This window comes from Hirundo rustica, chromosome 3 (genome assembly GCF_015227805.2).
Source record: "Hirundo rustica isolate bHirRus1 chromosome 3, bHirRus1.pri.v3, whole genome shotgun sequence".
Taxonomy (NCBI): domain Eukaryota; kingdom Metazoa; phylum Chordata; class Aves; order Passeriformes; family Hirundinidae; genus Hirundo; species Hirundo rustica.
In genome coordinates this window covers 24,209,983-24,230,810 of record NC_053452.1, presented here as the reverse complement: position 1 = coordinate 24,230,810, position 20,828 = coordinate 24,209,983, and the positions used below count along the sequence as shown (strand labels likewise).

Below are 20,828 nucleotides of genomic sequence, written 5' to 3'. Positions count from 1 at the left end.
TCCAGTTGAGGTATGCAATGTTCTGAATTTTGAGCTGGGCCCTCTGATATAGAAATAGTCCATATTACAAACTTTCTAACACAATCTGAAGTATTAAAAAGCAGGCATTCTTCATTACAACGCTGGACACACTTGGAGGATTTTTCCTCTGATCGAATGTGTGTTGTGAAACTTTACAACAGTATTAAATCCACTGTGGTCGTACACATTCATTACAACGTACTTCGTAGGTAATCCATAAACATCTCTTTTCCTAGAACTAATTTATATGCCTCTGCCTCTTGCTGGAAGTCTTTTTATGGTCCTAGAGGGTCATCTAAAGGGGTCTAAAGTGGTCATATTTACTGAGAGTCCCGAATTTTGTAAATGACCTTGCCTTGAACTTCTCTTGGGGCATGCACTTGTTACTTTGTGTAATTTTGTGTTTTAATACTCCGTGGTTTATTCCTTCCCCACCCCCCGCCCGGGGTGGTAATTTAGCCTGGGTTTTCTGTCTTCTCTGATACCTACCCCTATTCCCAAGTGTTCCCTGTCAATCCTTCCTTATGCCAACCCTTGTCTGGACTGCCCCTTGGGGAATCCCCTATTCCTCGACTCTCCTTTGGTCTGCTTATATAAATCTGATCACATTAACCTTCCCAGTGGGTTAAGTTTTGTAAACTTCACTTTGTGTCCTTCCCTGGTCTTCTCCCTATTGGCCCCTTGACCCCCAAACTCCACCCTGCTTCTGTCCCTTAAAACCCATGGTCCAGGTTTGTCCCCTGTCTTCATCTCTGCACTGTATTTGAGTTACGTGATGTTAATAAAGGAATCTCAGACTGCATGTGAAGCCCACTTTGCTCCGTTTTACACTGAACAGTGGCAACTGCTTCGGACCCTAGGACGCTGGGGGCTGTGTCATGCCTCCAGAAAGTGCCTTATCACCAAGCACGAGATGACATGCACCGTTGTTTCTTGTTATATAACTTTGCCACAAAACCCACTTAGGTTTCTCAGTATGTGTTCATCCACTACTTCCAACTACATTTAACATCCTGTGTGTCTATTTTTACATTCTTTAATATAATTTTCTAGCTAGTCTTTAAGCTCCATTTTACAGCTTCAAGGGAACTGGAAGTTTCTGTACTCTGTGTTGTTTGTCAAGTGCCCCCTTTTCTTGAGACTGTGTTTCTTTCAGACAAATCTTAATACTTCATTTTCCAGCACAAAATGTTACAACATCTATAACATTGAATCATAATACAAGCAAGTATACGTACTACAGTGATTACAATGACTGCCATGAGTGCATTTCATAGCAGTCTCCAATTTGGTAGCCATGAAGTAAGCCAATCCCACCCAGAGGAATGTTCCTCTTTCTGCTAGTCTCCTACTGCCCTTTCTGTCGGGATGATTCCTGTGTGTTGGGCTTCAAACCCATCACTGATGTAACGCTCCTGTCCTAAAGTAGCATGCATTCCTCCCTGGCTAGCAAGCAGATAGTCCAAGGCTATGTGGTTCTGTGCAGCCTTCAGTGTTTGAATATAGAATTTCAGTCATCTTGGAGCTAATCACTATCTTTCGTAAGTGTTTTATAGACTTTTCTGCACTCCAATATGTAAACTGGTGCTCTCTGTCTACTATTTCTCTCATAATTGTCTTGGGAACTATTACTTGTCGAGGAGGGGTGACTGCCCATCCACTGCATCAAAATCAAGCTTCTAGTGCTTCAAACTGACAGTCTTTTGCACTATATTCTGGCTTAATATCTGGTAGACTTATCTCTTGTTGCAGAACCAAAATGTGAATGTCATTTTCTGCAGCCTCTTTAGCTGTCCTGTCAGCCAAATAATTTCCACACTTTGGCCCATTTCCACATTTTATTTGTCTGGTGTGTCTTGTAGTGCCTAGTTGCAACTTCAGCTGGTTTTTGTACTGCTTCCAATAAGTGTAATGTTTGTGTCCCATGTTTGATTGATGTACCTTGTGCTGATAACAAACACCTCTCCTTCCAAATTGTCCTGTGAGCATGCAATGCACTGAAAGCATACTTAGATTCCATCCAGATGTTTTCTTGGAATGTCTGTGTTAAAGTAACCAGCCTTCTGTGCTGAAGCATCTTACTTTAGAGTCTTAGATTCAATTACCTCACTCAGGGTAGTTACCACATATTCTGACCTGTGTTTTCCGTTGCAAACAAAGCAACTTCCATCCCAGTATAGTTCTCAATCTGGATCCTATACTGGGGTAGCCTTTAAATCTGGTCATCTGGAATAAACTTCAATCTTTTGTAGGCAATCGTCTTCTGGAGTACTCTCTACTTCAGTGGCTAACAGAAACGTATCAGGATTAACAACAGAGGTGGGTTTGAGGGTGATGGTACCTTCTTTTATTCTAAGTTGCTAGTTAGTCTTTAAGCTCTATTTTGCAACTTCAAGAGAACTGAATTTTTCTCTGTGTTGTCTGTCACATCCAGTGTAAGAGCTGGGAGAAATAAAGAAATAAGTGGGGGGGGCGGGGGGAAATTCCTTTATTCATGATGTTGCTTATGCATTATGTCTAATGATAGTTTAGGGCACAATGAGCAATTCCTGGTGCAGAAAGCTGGACTGGAATGTCTGCATCTCTCTGAGTAATGCCCTAGCCACAGACTTGTTTTTTCTTGCATATTCACTCTTTGACTCTTATTTTCTTTTCTTCCTGGTGACAGCCTGGTAACAGACAGCTGCAGCACTCCTCTGAGAGGCAAGATATGTTGGTCTCCCTGGCAAAGAGCCTGACCTCTACCGTTTTATAAGCAGAGAGTGACAGTGCTATTAATATATCTCTCTTCTAGCTGTGTTTTCAAAGGAGTATATAGCCTGCTTGTTGTGCTGCTGAGCCTAGATATCATCAGCACATGGGAGGTGTAATGTGAATATCAGGAGTGAATTAGGCCCCTGAGGGGAGTTAAGCTCAGAACAGCCTCAGGGAACTCTGCAGGCTCCTTTGGGGGGAGGCAGGAGTGCCTCCTTCCCAGCTCCATCTGTCAGCTGGGGACACAGCCCTCTGCCACCCAGTAGCTGAGCTGTAGGCACTTAACTCTAGGTTGTTTTGGCAATAACATCTAGGCTTCTACTGTCAGCAAAATGTTTGGGGTGCTAGTTTCAACTTAATGCTGTAACCAGTTTTTTGTCTCTTTGGTCATCTGGAAATTCTGCAATTTCCATTCCGATCAAAGGCAGCTGGCTGGTAGTTTCGCATTTGACTGCAAACAGGTGGTGGTAGGCAGGGTTTCTTTCTTTCCTAGATACAGCTGGAAGAAAACTAAACACAGAAGTCCATCAGTAATGAAACTTTTTCCATTAGAAGGAAATATTATGATTTAGATTAAAATTTCATTTGAAATAAATGAATCTCTTTGGAAACATGAGATTCCTTGGAAGAGTGATTTATTCAGTATTCTGCAGTTATGTGCCCTTTGACATATGGACTCGACTCATCATTTTTGTGTTGAATGCAAGGGAAGAAAAATAGTTTAAACACTTCTCGGTTTTTTAGTAGGAAGCTTCACACTCAGTCTTTGCTGGAAAACATCCTTACAATTGTGAAGTGAATGAGAATTCAGGTCATATTTGTAAAGCTGAGTATTCTTGCATATGAATATTCTCGTTAATGCTTTGTAAACCAAATGGACTTAATTTCTCATTAAACATTTTTGTGGTAATGCAACAAGACTTGCCTGCAGCCAACATCAGCTTAAATATTTTAAAGAGTCTGGATTTGACAAGGTCTCTAAACATCAGGTTAAGCTGGTGAGGTGAGAAAGTCTTATAGAGTTTAAAAAGCTTTGCCAACAGCCAGCAAAATTGTTACTGTGAGAAATGGGGTTTCACAGAACAAGGCTTAGTCTCCTAATGGAAACTTTGCAAAACGACATTCCAAATATCTCTGGTTATTTCCTTGTTTCAGGTGCGAATATGAATGGCTCAGCCTTCAAAGTCATGTTTATGGGAGATGTTTCTGTGATTTAAAACAGATTTATTCCTGTAGGACTCAGTCTTGCAAAGACTTACAGGTGTGCTTGATTTATGCATTCTGCGTAGCTCCATTCAAGTCGGTGACAGCTTGAAGCGACAAAACAGGAATCGTGAGAAGTAAGAATTTGCAGAACTGCGCCTGACATCTTTTTATTATGCAGCAGAAAAAAAGTTGATGGTTTAAGGCCATGAAGAGAGTATTAAAAATAAATGAATTAAGGAAGCCCAGCACCAGCTGAATGCTGCCTGGACAGGATTTTTCACACACATTTCCACATAAAATGTGTGTGAAATGAACACCCTCAGTGTACAGAACCTCAAGCAATTTCTATTGTCAGGATGCAAGATGGAAGACTGCATTATCACTTTTTATACTTTTGCTGTGTTGTCTCTGGAACTGCCCAATTCAAAATAGTGTGATAGTCACACAGTTAACCCTTGAGTGCTTTGAAATTTACAGAGACATTGGAATTTTGAGCATTAAATGTTCCCTGAAATAAAACACAAAATCCTCATATATTAATTGTATTTACTTTGCCATTACAAGCAAATGAACTTTTCCTTTTTTTTTGACATTTCACTTTGTTCTGGATTAGACATTTCAAGACTAATGCCCAGGAGAGGGGAAAAAAAATCATGGATAACAGGCATCTTGCTTTATGACCTTACTTCAGGAAGAAATTCAGGCACATGTTGAAGAAAGGTCCTGGACAGAGCAGCAGTTAAACAGGTGCTTTACTTGCACTTACTTCAAGATTTAAATATGTTTAAAATTACATGCATGTGCAAGTGAAAACAGTATGTGAGGTCTCAAGGAATAATAGCCCTCCTGAATGATTCTTAACCAATTACAAATGCTCCTCACAGAGGTTTTCTGAAATTACCAGAAAAAAACCTAAACTTTGTAATGTAGAGTCATTAAAAGAAAAGAAACTCTGTGTTTTTCAAGGGAATGGTTGTCAGATCTCTTATGATTATTCTGAAGATTGCCACTTCAAGAAAACTAACAAAATGGTTATTGGATTTAAAAAGTATTCTCTGTAAGTAAATGTCACTTTTAAATACTTTAGCTATTATGTTTGTATTTGCATTACTGTAGGGATTTAAATGGTACCATTTGCATATTTTATCCAAATTTCTAATGTTCACTTAGTGAGTTAAAATTAAGGTAAGTTGTGTAAACTAAACAGCTTGCTGGCTGTGGATAAGATCATTTAAACTGCTATACCTGGACTAAAAGTAATGCACCTGGGGAAGACACATGCACAGTGTGCTTTGTCTGTGAAGGTAGCATGTTTCATCTCATGTAAGTTTTAGTTTGAAATCAAAACAGAAATAGAAAACACAGAAATATGGTTAAGACTGACATCCTTGCCTTGGGAGGCGAAGGCTAGGAATGTATGTTGGATCATGTCAGGTGTGGGGGTGGGCATGCAAATAATTTTTACTATATAACATTCAATATTTATATTTATGTGCTTCAAACACACCCCAGATGTTTTGAGATTTTCATGGCATGGAGTTCTCTTCCCCCTTCTCTCCATGTTATGTGCATAACTTTTTCTTCTGACATCATGAAATACCTTTCCTTGGTGTCCTTAATGGAGGTCTAGCCAGCCCCAGCCCAGGAATGGTTGGCAAAGCCTGGCCTATGGCATTCACATGTTCCTCTCTGATAGTCTGCCTAGAAATCTCTTTCTTTCACCTTCAAATTTCTCCTTTGAAGTTTTGGCAGTGATTGACTTTTGGCCCCCTCACTTAATGTTTTATTTTTAAATACTCACATAGCCTGCATTTTTTGATACTAAACATTTTCCACAGGTCTAATCTTCTTGTCTGTCATTTTCATGGGTCTTAAGAAGGATCATTGCTGGCCATCCCTATAACACAACCTGGAGGGACATGACCAATTACTACCCTCAAATCTACTTAACTCCATCGTTTTCTCTTTGTGAAATACTTTGCTGCTTTCCTTTATTGGTCTACCTTTGGCTCATTGACCACCAATTAACTGCTGAGTTTTCTTTTTATGTATGTGAGTTAAGATAAAGTTGTTGTATATTGGTGCCACATTTTTCAGCTCTTCTGCCTTCTTTACACATGTAGAATAAATGTGTCATCTGTTCAAGAGCTGTTAAGAAACTCTACTTACAAGGGTGTTCCTTGGAGTTGTGTTAGACTGCCATGAGTACCCATGGTTACTTTTATGTGCTAATAGTCCCTGAACCAGGGATTTTGAACTTGTGTGTGGATTTTCTGTGATTAGAAATGAGAATAATCTTAAAAGCTGCAGGGAAGCTTAAAATGAGATATTTATGTAATGCTATTCTACTTAGGGTGCAGCAGGTCAGCATGTTCTACAGCAGCCTCTCCATTTGTGTAAACCCTGCGTACAGTGCAGGGTTTTGCAGTACAAAGGGACTGCAGGGATAGATTGCAGGTAGATGGAAGAATTGGTAAGAAGAGGGAAAGTTAGGAAGCATGCAGATATAAAAGGCATCAATTTATAGTAGCAGTTACCCCTTAAAGTCTTTCCCTGCCTCCTTCCTTCCCTCCTCACATATTTTCTTAGGAAACTGGAGGGCAGCAACACTTTCTGAATGCACTGTAAGAGGTTCCTTCTCTTCCCCATGGGGAAGGGTGAATGAGGGTCTGTGTGGGGTGCAGCTGCTGGACAAGGTTAAACCACAACAAACTGTTAGTTACAAAGTGTGTTTTGTGTTGTAGATGATAATAAAGAACTAATATATTTCTTCTATCACCTGGCTTTATAATGCTTCTCTTGGGGTTATTCTCCCTCACACTTGTTTGTGTACCTTTTTTTAATCTGATGAGTACTCTTCTGTGTAAACAACTGGGGGAAATATGGAGAAATTAGATTTTAAACTACCTGGTTGCTCAAATATAGGCAAAATGCATCTTTGCAGCAATGAGAGTTCTGGCATGGTTCTTTTGCAAGACAGTTTTGGTTATCAGAGTATTTTGGTAATCAGAGAGAACAAAGTGCCTGGTCTAGAGCCAGGCTCTGCCCCTGGCTGCACACTGACTTGCCTATTGCTTGTATGCAGGCCTGCCAGTGCAGCAGTGTATGCACACATGCATCACATGGAGATGATGTGCATGGATGATAAAGTAGCAAAAATGTTTTTTCCCTGATGTGTTCTGTAATGAAGTAATGACTTTTTCACAAGTTTTTTTCTGTGTGAAAAATACAGGAACTTACAGAATTGCTCTTCACACTGTTCAAGAGAAATGACTCAACATTTATCAGTCCTTTATAACCATTTAAAAACTGCCACTGGGAATGCCCTGACAGGGGAAGGCGAGACCACATGATCTGAGAGTGGTTACTGCCCTTGTGACAAGGAATGGCAGTCAGCTGCCTGTCCATTTTCTTATGGCACTAGCAGGGAAGGACAGAGGCATTGCTTTCTGCTTTCCATTTCTCCTCTGGGCAGGGAGGCAGACTCTCCACAGACTTTCCCTTTTTGAGGGGAAAGTCAGAGTGATAGTAAAGATTTTGTTATTCCTTTTGGCTTCTGTCTTTCAAACAGGGCTTCACGCAGTAGATTTTCAGTTGCGCATTTGCCATCAGCCTCACTAGGAGCTAAAACTTCTCTAACCTTTAACATTATTCAGAATTATGAGTTGTTGCTGCTCAATTATCTAGTTGCTGCTGTTGAGGACTAAAAATCAGAAAACAGCCTGTTTTTCTCTGCACACTAAGCTGAAAGCCCTTCAGGCCAACCTAAACTGAGCCGCAGCTGGAAACAAATGTGTTGGTGCTGCTGAGCTCTTCCTGGCAATGCCATTGCCAGTGGAGGCTGCCTGTGCTGACGAGATGGCTGGAGCCTACACAGCAGTGTCAGTGCAGGGCAAGGACTGTACAGAAACCTGAAGAGACCTGTGCAGTTAAAGCTACCTTTTGTGCCATGGATTTAACCCAGGGCCCTATGGGGTCAGCAGAAAGGTTCGTTTGGGGATTGAAGTCAGATCTCTGTCACAGAGATGTGTCTTTTGATAGTGTCTGGGTTACTTTGAAATGCTGCATTTCAGAGATGAGCACTGGTTTGATGGAGCATGGTGCTAATAGGGCCAAGGTTGTGGGTTTGATCCCATATGGGCCATTCACTATAGAATTGGACTCGATGGTCCTTGTGGGTCCCAGATGATTTTGTGAATTGACAGACATGAATCAGGTTGCAATTAAATCCCTAAATGTACAGCAGAGAGCTGTGCAGAGTCCAGCAGTGCTCCTGCTGTGGGCTCCTCTGGGTGCAGCTCTGTGAAACAAGGCACTGCCATGCCTGCAAAAAAACACAATCAACTTTTAGAAAGGGAGAGGAAAGGTGTTGGGAAAGTGTGTCGTAAGAGTACTGAGCAGCTTAGTCTTTCATGTATATCCATTGTATAGAAAGAATTTACTGAAGCAGCAGCGTCTGTGGCTCTGCTCCCTCTACCCTCTGTGCCACAGCCCTGCAGGAAATTCACTGCTTGTAGACTGCTAAGATGAACCTCTCTGCCATTAGATTAATTGATTGCAATTGTAAGTGTCTGCTATTGCCACACTGTTCAAACATTGGAAGGGGAGAGAGAAGAAAAGCACAACATAAATGGAAACTATTGATCTTAATTTCTATTTATTTTCACATACTTAGTTAAAAAGCACACCTATATTGAAAAACATGTAATCAGATGTTCTCTGTAGCAGATTGAAGTAAAAAGGTGTATTGATGTTTTGCTAAGAAAGAATTTGGAGCATTTGACACTTGTTTTTTTAATGACTTTTTTGTTTACCCTTTAATTATGTTCATCACTGTATTTTACTCCATTATTTATTTTCTTACTTCCTATGATTAGCAATAAAGCAGTATGTTAATTTCCCTTTGAAATTTTTAAGGTAAGATTTATCTCTGAATATGAAAACTGATAACCAGAGATTAAAATTTAACTGGAAAAAGAATCCCTGAATTATCTTAGCAAGTAGGAATACTCTTAAATATGAGTATAGAGTGTCATGCTAAAGGAATGACAGCTGAGGAGAGCTGCCACTGGTGGTTCTCAGATACCACATCTCTTTGCTGGTACCCCTGAGCTGGGTGGTGACTCCCCTGCCTGATGGGCTTCTTCAAAGTGTTGACAGAAATGTGCAACTCTCTCAGACAGTTTCTGGCCAGCGGTCATGCCTTAATCAGAAGATGATGGGAGTGGATGTTGCTCTTCAGGCTGGAAATGAAATGACCCACAAAATAGCGTCAGCTTTCAGAATCCCATTGCTTCTGGTATTTTTTCTGAAGGAGCACTGCTTTCTGGACACTTATAAGCATCAATTAATGACTAAGGTGGTGACTCCTGGGTTCAGTTTAAATGCAGAATATAATTGCATGCAGTGCTTCATATGGGTTTCCAGGCTTTTTTTAATATGAGTGCTCCAAAGGGCATCGGACTGACATGATCCTGGGAGTATAATAGAAGAACCAGATAGGAAATACTTGCAGTTCACATAATTTTTAATGAAATATTTAAAAGGAAAGAAATTACAACCTTTTAGTAATAAAATATGTTTGCATGCATCTACGTTTCTGACATGTAGGAAACAGTCTATGGGTTGTGACTTTATATGACTTTATATAATGTTTTAATTTTTTTTTTTTTGTTAAAAATCTTATAATTTAAATTCACATGAAGGTTACAGGTAATTTCTGTAGTTGACTTAGAACTATTCCGGTTTAAAAAAATCTAAATATTTGCTATTTGCATTTTTGAGAATATAGTTTATGCTATATATTTGCCTAATGCAGAGTTCCCAGGACCACAAAATTGTCCTTTTGCCAAATGGCACATGCACATATTTCATGAAGTGGTCTACAGCTTTGCAGAAAATAGGGCAAACTCTGTAAACAGAGCACGTCAGGTAGTTTTTCACATTCTTTTTTATGCTACAAATTGACGCATTTGTTCTGTGGTGGATGTTTTTCTGAGATTTCTGTAGAATCTCTAACAGCATTGCTTATTTGTAATTTCACCTGCAGGTACATTTACGTTCCAATGGGAGGATCTCAGTCCAGTTTGCTTGGAACACTATTATCTACAGCCCTCACTTTTGCCTTTGTAAGCTACTGGCATGGAGGACAGAGTTATTTGTGGTACTGGGGTGCACTTAATTGGCTTGGAGTAATTGTGGAAAATGGCACCAAGAGGATACTTTCAATTTCACTTATTCAAGATTTAATTGTAAGTTGAATCTCTCTCCATTTCATATTCTTGTGTATTGGCTCCATGCTCATCTGAAGTTTCTGGTTACTAGTTTGTTTTAACCAAAATTAAAAGTCATGGATAACAGATAGAGTTGCCCACCCTCCAGTATTTGAGGTAATAACTAGTTCATATCACTAGAATTTTGCAAAGTAGCAGCAAAGCAGATGGTGAAATATGCATGGTCTTAAAAACTTCCTCTGCAGTCCTAGAGTAAGCAAATGCTTGTCACGTTGTATATGGATGAACAGAAGCCAGTTTTAACATTTGTATTCTGATTTCACTCAGGATGGCCTTAAAATATTCGTCTTCACTAAAATTAGGAGTGTATATTTCTAACCATGTGTTTCCTGGACAAATGTGTGTGTAGCAGCTGCTTGCATCTGGGAACAAGCTTACACTGGGAAATCTTATGCCACTAAAGAGCTAAGTAAAGAAAACATTATTTTGCCTTGAAATACTCTGATATTTTCATTTTACTTATACTTTTGACCTTCATGCTGTAATTTCCAAAGGACAAAATTGACTTTGACATGCAATTAGATGCAAAACCCACTATTTTAAATTTGATGTTCATTTTAATCTGCAGGTTTGCTCACGACTAAATCCCAAATCTTCTAATAACTGTTTGTAAGAGTAAATCATTTGTATGTCTTGCTTCCTTACTAGCAATAATCGCGTAGACATCATACTGCTATATATTGTTGTTTTGGTGGGGACTCGCTCTGCAGCCTGACAAAGTCCTGATGCTCAAGGAATGATGCTTGTTGTCCATCCTACCAATCTCAGTTTTCACTGCTGTGGCATCCTCTCTGTGGCAGCTAATACAGCTCAATAATTTAATAGCCAGTGCTACCTTGTATCAGTTGCCCATCACTGCAATTTCAGTGATAGTCTGGAAGCAGATTTTTACCTTCCTAGAGAATGAATTTATTAGATCCATTAATCCTCCCTCTGGGGTGAAACTGAGCTTCACCATCTGATCAGCTGCATATGTTTGTCTCTGGACTGGAAGACAACATACTGTTTGAGGCATCCAGCTGTAAGAGGGAATAAAAGTGTAGGGTGTTGCTTTTTTTATCTGATGTATTAGAAATTTTAATAAAACTCCTAGGGAATTAAGTTCTTAAATATCATAGAAATGATAATGATAATGACATTATAAAGATGGGGTTATATATGTTGGATTAGTTTCTAACATGGAGTTCTAATTATAGTTAACTGCTGCTAGCAGTAGTATTGTTTTTTGTATAAATTAAATCCCTAACCAAGTGCATTTTATCCATTTCCTCCACCTTGTTTTCATCCAGTGTTTTTAAAGGCCTATCCAGTGTCTTCCATGTCTCCTTTGTTTCTCATTTCTATTTGGAAATATAGTTGTAGACCTTAAGAAGACCCTTTCATATCTTTTCCTGAAATAATTCTGAAGCCACAATTTTTAATATGCATAGTTTTGGCATCTACATTAGTGTATGAGGCAGATCTCACTGCAGTTGTGGCTGAGTCATGATTTGCCTTGTGCCTTTAAGGTTTCTCTACAAGAACACGAGCTACGAACCGCTCATTATTGCTCTCTCCCCTCTTCTAACCAACTCCCATTTTTTTCTTGAATGCTGGTACTGGGGGACAGATGAGTAGCTGGACTTCGCAATTTTTTCATCAAGGGGTGGAGTGATATGACATTCTCTGAGATGTACTACATTTAAAAGAAACTGAAAATTTCCCAGTGCCCTGTATGAATTTCCTCTCCCCCCTTTTAATCTGTTTTTTGGAAACATTCCTATAATCCTGTCTCAGTGAGGGATGTGCTGCAGGTCTAATCACTGTGGTGTTGAAGATCTTTTTCTGGGGGATGGGTTTTTCACTTAAATGTTGAGCTGAAATCCTTTGCATTCTTGTGCTTCACTCAGTTGCTGTGTTGGCTCTTGAGGGCTATTTTTGAAAAGGAAAGTCTATTTTTGTCTTCAGAATAGCAGATGAGTTTTTGAAAAAACAGAGCACAGGTTTATGCTTTTTTTAACCCATTCTGTTCACCAAACCTTCTCATATATTATTCTTGAAGGTGGGATATGTAATTCAGTTGAGCAGAAGGTGTTTAATTAGTAAAAAAAGAATAAATCTTGAGGTATAAGTTGAATTTTAATTCCGCTCTGTTTTTGAGATTGATCACTAAGAGTAATAAGAATGGTATCAAAACTGCCTCCTTTTTTTTTTTCCCTTCACCTGATACTGTCTCAATTCTCCTGCAAAGGGAAGATTAAAATTCAGAATAGAGCATATTCAGGTCTCATCTTTTCCTGAATCTTTGTGCTGACTAAATATATATATATATGTATATATCGCCTATATTTATGCAGATTTTGTACTAGTTTCAGTTCCAATGCTTGAAACCAGCACAATATGGAGAAATAACACTTTTGTAGCAGTCTGACAGGTTTTAAATATTATCTCAGGCAAATTGAGCTAGAATGAACAAAGCAGCACAGTCGTGATTTGTGGGAAGTAAAAACAACATATAAATAATTGTGTACTGAAAACAGCAAATTCCCTAAACCAAAAAATTGGTTCTGGAACTTTTAACTTGAACTCGTTTCAAACCAGTGGCTGGCTTCCTGCATTCAGTTCTAGAAGAGCTGATGCTCTTGCTGACATCCTTTTCAGCGTACACTCTTCTGAACTTCAGTTTAAGTTGTGTGAAGAGAAGTTATCTCCATGCCTTTTTTCCAGCTATTGATTACTTGTTAGTTCTCAGTAAATTAGAGCTGAATTAATTAATTTTGTCTTTTCAGCAAAACATCATGTGTAAAACAACAATAAGTACTTAGGCTTCCTCAGATAGGACAGATCTGGGAACTTTATATTAAATGGGAGAAATTTCATTGTGTTTTTGTCAATTCTTTTTTTTTTTCCTTACTTTTCCCAGTGATATTTAGATCTGTACTGAGCAAAGTAGTGCTTTGCTTCACTGTTTCTATATTAATCTCTTTACAGATGAACAGACTCAAGTAGTAACTCATTTGAAATCAATGACAGAATTTGTATTGACTTTTAATAAATAATGTGTCTGATTTATGAAAGGAAGTGCTAATGGCTAACATTCTCCCAATGATTTAAAGTTTTTCCTTCCCTTTCCTTAAGGAAAACAATATTTAGAAAAACAGATCTATAAAATAAAATTAGATCTTGGTATAAAAATAGAACTAGAATGAGTTAAACCTTAAAGTAGCTGGCAATACCTTTAAATCAATGGATTTTTGAAAAAGCAGTATTTGAAAACCATCCAAAAGGAAGACGTAGCAAAGGGAGTGAAGCTGGCAGACTGATAAAATTAATGTTTTAATCTAAATTGAAATAACAACATTTATCTTTTCAGTTTTTAGTTAAGTGAAAACATGTCATTCAGTCTAGTAAGAATTTTTTAATTGAGACATAAAGATCTCTCTTCTCAGAATCATACTATGATGAATTTCTAGTTTAAGATCTTGTTTTTTAGATTTATTTGGTAAGAAACTAAATACGCAATAAACAATTCATTTTGGGAAACCAATTAATTTTACAGATGGGATATTTTAAATTTTTACTATCCCTGTAAGTGTTTTGTTTTTTTAAAGTGTAAAATATTTTGATTTCTACATTTTCATTTATGGCTGCAATGAGGTGCACTAATTAAGTCCATTTCAATATGCTGCCATTTCCTACCCAGCCCCCCTTTGCAAAAGGGGAAGTATTTTATAGGATGTCCATGTTTTACTTAGTGGTTTAGATTAGACTTGATTAGTGTGTTAGATTATTCTTTTCCCCAGAGGAATGAAGTCCATACATTTGTAGTTAAAAGATCACATTATTTTGTGCACCAAACATGAGGTCAATGACAACTGCCATCCTCAGCTTTCCAGAGAGCGGCATTTTAGATGATTTTCATAGTTTGGGTGGGGTAAGGTGTTTTTGTCCATTTTTTTTCCCTTTGTTTTTTGTTGTTGGGTTTTATTTGTTTTTTGTTTGTTTGCTTTGTTTTTTCCTCTGCTTTATTTTGTTTGCCCCATTTGTTCTGCTGGTTGCATTAAAATGTCTAGTTATTCATAGTAAGTTATGCATTGTACAGTGATCCTGCAGACAGCTGGTGTGGAGCATGGAAAGGTTCTGACTGGTTAGCCTGACCTCTGGGCTCCGGTTCCACACAGAATTAAGCTGACCTAAAAGCTCATTGCTGTTGAAGGGGGAAAAGTTTAATTTCTCTTTCCTCCCTTCCTTGCAGTCTCACCACTTCCTCCTTCTCACGCTCACCACTTCCTCCTTCTCACGCCTTCCTGCTGGAATCTTTGTTCAGGTGATCTAGCTTTTTATCCCAGCAGAAAGCTCTACTTCCTTGGGTTATTTTATTGCTAGATGCTTTGACTCATGGAGAGGAATCCGAAAAGCACCCAAAGAAATACAGTGTAAGAGACAAAAGACAAGGAAAGGAAGTGGAAGAGGAGGAGCTCAACTACTTTACACCTCCCACTTGTAAATGTGCATGAACAGTGTGGGGCAGCAGACTGAACCTTTGTATTTAAGAGCAGTGAGACAAAGAAGCCGGCTGGGTTCTGATGCATTAATTACTCAGGCTATGCTAGGGCACACATTCAGCCTAACCAAGATGAAAGCGCTTCTGTATTTCACAACCATATACATATACAATGTATGTTCAATGTATATATCCCATATACATTGAAAAATGAATCATTATTTCCCTAATTGTCATAATTTCTTTTTGAAAGTATAACTCACCTTAAACTACCATGAGAACAAGTAAAGTTTCTTTCTTCAGTAGGGGCAAGGTCTGACTAAACATTATGAAGTCATTCTAGGGAGGTATGTTTGTTGACCACCTTGCAAGATTAAATCTTTAATAAGATCTCTGCAATAAATAAAGACCCTAACAGCTGTTCTTCAGCACGTACTGGGCTTTGATCTTCCTCTTACTGCATTTGGTGGAAAAAGTATTTATATCACTTGTTTACTATTATCAAGGCAGTCTGACCTTTTCTTTTTTCCAATAGTTTTGTGTAATTCTTACATATTTTATTGCAGCATGGTGATTTGGTTAAGTGACAAACGTTGCCAACGGTACTTTCTTCATAACATTTTTATGTACTTGCTGTAGAATTGTGATGAGTTTGTTGCCTCACTTTCTAAGAATGAACAAATCCCATTAATCAGACTCTTATTCTCTAATGCAGAATTGATTTTTGAGACTAGGTACCAACCATAACGTCAAAACCCTGACTAGGGGAAGGGGCTTGCCACCCACTCCCTACTCCTCACCCTGACCTTGAGTTCAGCCATATAATTTCTCTAACCAGAAATCTTCACTATCCAAAGCAGACATACTCTCACACAAAATCAGTGGAAACTTGTTCTTCTAGATGTGAAGATTAGCCAGGGCAGATTTGTGACTACTGGTCTTTGGTACTTAGAAGGAGAAAGCTGAGTTAAGGTGCTGTTTTGTACTGAGATGCTGAATGACTATGAAGGGTAAATATGGGTTGCCTGATGCATCCTAGTCAGTCCAGTGACTTCTAGCTTTGCTAGCAATAGTTCTGAGTCAAGCAATTCTTCCAGTGTTTCTGCTTTAGCTTGATTTTATTTTCTTCTCTCTTCTCCACCCTCCGTGGTAAGGTTTCATTTGTCTTAATGGAAGTAAATCCCATAATGTTTGAGTGCCCTGCTAAAAAGTGCTCACACAGTCACACACTTGCCTTGTGGCACTGGTTTTCTTTGCTGAGGGAACTCCTCATCTCAAACTCAGTAACAAAGACTGAAAATGTAGTAGAGGGACAAGCATATGCAGTATGACACGGACTTTTTGTGGGGTGAATGACAAAAATTACTGCAGAAATATTTCAGAGATAGTGTTCTATTGTTTTATACATTTTGAGGCTTTTTTTTTTTTTTTTTTGGTCTAACCTTTGCAAGAAATATTATTTTTGATGCCAGAAGTGGAGAAACCATTGAGGTTTTTCTGTTACGATTGCTGCTCTGCTCCAGACAGCAATATCAGCTGGGAAGCCCCTGGCATAGCTGCTTGGTTGTTATTAAAAAACAATTTCTCCCACCAACCAGCATTATTTACTTCCTCTTCCACTTGGAGACATTGGGTAGTTTTATGGTGCTTGATCAGTAATGCTGTTTGAAAAGCAAGTAAATCATGCTACAGTGTGAAAACAAGGCAAAATGATGCTGGTTATCTGTTTCTTTGTTACTGTTACATGAATACAGCCCCTCTCTGGGGTTTGTCTCAAAAATTAGTCCAGGCAATAGATGTCAGCAATTACAGAAATATGAGTTGAATTCCTGAGAAGTGGCTGCACTCTGGTCTTCTTGCTCTGCCTTGAGCTACAGAACCTTGCTGCAGGGAAAGCATGGTCTTTATTTGCTGAGTGTTTATTAGATGTCTCCATAGGGATTATTACTGTGTATTATTTATTTGGTAACAGTCATAAGGGGCAAGATCAAAATTCAGCACTAATGATTGGTGAAGTTGGGCCACTTTCCAACTTGATTGCAATTTAAAGGGTAGAAATGTTAAAATGTGGATGCAGGAACTGAGAAGAATCAGCACGGGCAGAATGAGAACCCAAAAAACAAAAACAGGGATGTCGAGGACCTGGATACAGAAGAATGCACAAATCTTTCAATCAGTGAGAGTGGAGACACATTTACGGGCGTATGTACACTGCCATTACATGGCTAAATTCCCTGCTTTAAAACATAAAATAGAAAAGAGGATGGTGCATTTCAGTGCTGTTCATTCTGCACTTTTCACAAGCTGCCACTTAAAAAAGAATAAATGGGCAGGTTCTTTGAGAGTGAAGAGTTAAATGTAGAAGTACAGAAATTTCCTTGTGTGTATGTCAAACTTTCACACATGCATCTGTAAGTGTAGTGGATACTTACGAGCTGGTAGGAGGCTTTCTTCAAACAGAAGGGGGAGTTGGCTGTTTGCTGAGAGATGCTATAAATGTAGATCTTTTGGAAAATCTAAAAATGAAATGGTGCTAGTGCAAGACAGCGTTTTGTTGAGTGAATGTTTAGTAAGACATCAATAGAGAAGATGAGTATCTTCTCAAATACTATATATAGCATTTATTCCTAAATTCAGAATCAAGTTCTATTTGTGAAAATAGATCTTAACTGACAGCTGCTTGATTTTAATTGTGTGGTCCTCTTTTTATAGGAGTTATGTAGGGAATTACAGGTTGCTTGTATCATCCTGTCTCTTGGAAAAATGCTGTCAGTTCCTGCTTTCGTGTATGAACCTTCCAGGAGCTAATTTTTAACTTTGCTTTGGAAGGAAAGTATATACCCTGAAAAGAAATGGAATATGACCTCATGCCGCAGTTCAGCTTGGGTAGAAGGGAGGGAAAAACTGCAAGCAAAATGAAATGCCAGAAAAATTAAGCAAACTGAAGTAAAAGGGATGTTTCTGGGTTAGAGTTAGGTGAAGAACAGAACAAACAGGAATGATTGCCATGATTACTGGAGGGTACAGTGTATGTTCATGAAGAAGTAAATTTGTTATTCTATTTAGTGTGGAAGCTATTGATGGATAAGATCTGGTAGCACATCTTGTTCACTTTCCTCTTGCAGGACTATTCTTATCTTGGTACGTTGCAGCCCTGGGGATTCCACAGTTTCTTTTAGATTATTTCATGAAGTAATATTTTGTACTTGCGTTCAACCAAAATTCTCTATTTTTGTTGCTCTTCTGTTCTCTGCTACAGTCTCTACTCTTACTCTGTTGAACATCTGTCCCTCAGCTTCAGAGTGCAGGAATGTGTACCATATTGAGATGTCAATCTCTCATGAGCTGCCTTTCCCTAGCCCCTGTTGATCTTCAGGCATGATCTACTATCATTAATGAGCACACGTAGTCCCTCCCTTTGTTTCTGCAGTCTCCCAAACACACTTTCGTCACTATAACCCATTGCCCACTGACAATGTGTATTAACAAACATAAGATGCTCCATTGCTTGGACCCAACCCATCTTTATTTCTACTGCTCACTTTAAAAATTAAATAAATTGACATTCTGTTTGGCAGAGCTTTGTCACAATTTTCAGCCTTTCCTCCGTCCCATCTGCTCCCCCAGCTGCTCAGTCACACCCTGCCCTCCATTTTCAGTGTGCTGAACTGCAGATAGATAAAATAGCCGGTAACTGTTAGTCAGGATGTGTCGCCTTCCTTCCCACTGTCCCATCTGCTCCTCGCTCTCTTTCAGCTTTTCACCCATGCTCCTGTTTTTCTGCTGTCCCGTTATTTTTGGCAAATGGCTGCATTGCGGATGACCCAGATTCAGGATATGTATTGGGGTGTTCACTCTTGCGATATGGCGATTCCTGGGGTTCAGGGGCACTGAAGACTTGGCTTGTCATTTACCTGAGCACATTTTCAAAAAGAAAGGACTTGAGGAGGGCTGGCACCTTTAAGATTGACTGGGTGGTATCCCTTCTGTAGAGAAGTATGGAAGTTGTGACAGGGGCTTATCCTTTAGTTGGGGTACAATGGAGGGTGAAAACTGAAGCTCAGAAAATTGCGCTAGTAAAAGGAACTTTGAGACTTTTTCTAAGCTCTTTGCTGATATGTGTAGGAACACCACCTGTATCCCTCCTGTCCTGGGCAGCTTTACTCACAAACATTTTACCCATCCATCCCCCCAAAAAGTCTTTGTAAACCCTAAATAACAGACCATTGCAAAGAACATTTAATTTAGGTTTTGTGACGTAAAGATGAGTCAGTGTTGAATCAGATTTTAAGCATTGTTTGTCTAATAAAAACCTTGAGGAAATTGTAAAGATGGAATTGTAGGGAGCACACTTAGTCTCCTCTCATACACTAGGAGAGGCAATGAAAGATAATTCAGGACTCGGTGTTATTTTTATGGTAGTTAATTTCCTCTATTCCTTCAACACAACAAATACTGTAGTTTCTATGTCTTATTTGGCTGATAGGTTTGAGTGGGAGAGAATGAAGTCTCTAGAACAGATAATAATAAAATATTGTATGCTTTTAAAAAAAAGAAATATCTTCTAAAAGTTATTCCAGATTGTCTTGGTCCTTAAAAAACAAAGGCAGATGCAAATAGAATAATGTGATTTCTAGTTTTGCAGTTTGTAGTATCGAGTATGTTTCATGTCACTCTGGTCATAGTATTTGACAGTCTTCTTCCACAGTGCATATGTTCACATAAGAAATAATTCAGCTGCTTCTCCAATTTTGTCATACACTCTTGTTTTGCCATGTGCTTGGATCATCAATTCTCTGAATGAATTGTGCATAAAGATATAAATGTTGTGAATCTCTGTTTTACTCCATGAAGGTAGACTCTTGCTTAAATTGCACAAAATTTAATTCCTTTACATGGAACTTGTTAAAGTATTTTTAGTACAAGCAAGCTCAATAACGTCACTGACTTTATGGAGAAGTTTTCTTTAATCTGTCCCAGAACAGCTCTATAAATGAGATGTTTTGCAAATGCAGCACACATAGATGTTTTCCATCTTATAAGTGTTTGCCGAGAAGTTACCAGCTAATGTCTGTCAGGGGAGACTTCCTACTACTTGTCACTCTGTCATCAAGCTCGGTTTGCAGCATGGTCACAAACATGTGCCCCTGTTCCTGAGCCCTCCCTAACCCAGCGTGGTGCTTGAGACCTGCTCCCAGAACAAGCCACTGCAGTTGGATTTGGTGGCCCTCTCAATGACGAGCCTTTGTGATATGCCAAATCACCACCACTTTTGCTAGAAAAAGTTTAAGAGTTTGTTGATGTAGGAAAATGTAGGATTGCTTCCCTGATAAAATACTGAGGAATCTATTTCTGTAAAAAACTTCAGTGTGATATTGTGTATAGGACTATCTGGTTTTGACTGCTGTACAGAATTCAGTTTTAAGTGTCTCCTCAACTTCATGGAATCATAGAATAGTTTGAGTTGGAAGGGACCTTAAATATCATCTAGTTCCAACCCCCTGCCATGGGCAGGGACACTTTCTACTAGATCAGGTTGCTCAGAGATCCTTCCAGCCTGGCCTTGAACACTTCCAGGCATGGGACATCCACAACTTCTCTGGACAACCGGTGCCTCACTACCCTTACAGTAAACAGTGTTTTTCTAATAACTAGTCTAAAGCTACACTCTTTCTGTTTGAAGTCACTCTCGTCCTGTCACTACATGTGACTTGTCCTGTCGCTGCCAGCTTCCATCTGGAAGGCTGGATTACTTATTCTGGTCAATCTTCCTCACAGTGTTTTCTCTGTTGTTGGCTAGCTTGGAGAAATAAATGCATTTACCTGGGCTCTCAATTTAATCTTTGCATACCATTCAGTGATATCATTATGAACAGTCCTGTAAAAATGCAAATTTGCTGTAGGGAGCTCTAACTGACACTAGAGAGAAGTTCCTTTAAATTCTGCCCTGCTGCCTGAAGCCACTTCTCCTGCCATGTTTGTGCATTTTGTGCTCACAGTGGTGTAGTTAACTTGCATAGCAAATTAAATAAGTATCTTCTCTCTAACTCAAGATTCCACCATGTCCTGTA

General features: G+C 38.9%; 1 protein-coding gene across 3 annotated transcripts in view; it reads left to right on the top strand.

Annotated features, from left to right (window-relative positions):
* HHAT (hedgehog acyltransferase) overlaps positions 1 to 20,828 on the top strand; it is a 151,253-nt gene that overhangs the window by 67,372 nt on the left and 63,053 nt on the right. For 2 of the 3 annotated variants that reach the window (XR_005700262.1, XM_040060444.2), the window contains one exon: positions 10,031 to 10,232. Coding sequence is in view for 2 of the 3 variants with exons in the window: in XM_040060444.2 (XP_039916378.1) it covers positions 10,031 to 10,232 (202 nt within the window). In the remaining variant the exon portion in view is untranslated. Of the gene's footprint in view, positions 1 to 3,930; positions 4,136 to 10,030; positions 10,233 to 20,828 lie in introns of those variants that run through there. The other variant, XM_040060445.2, reaches the window with a different exon arrangement.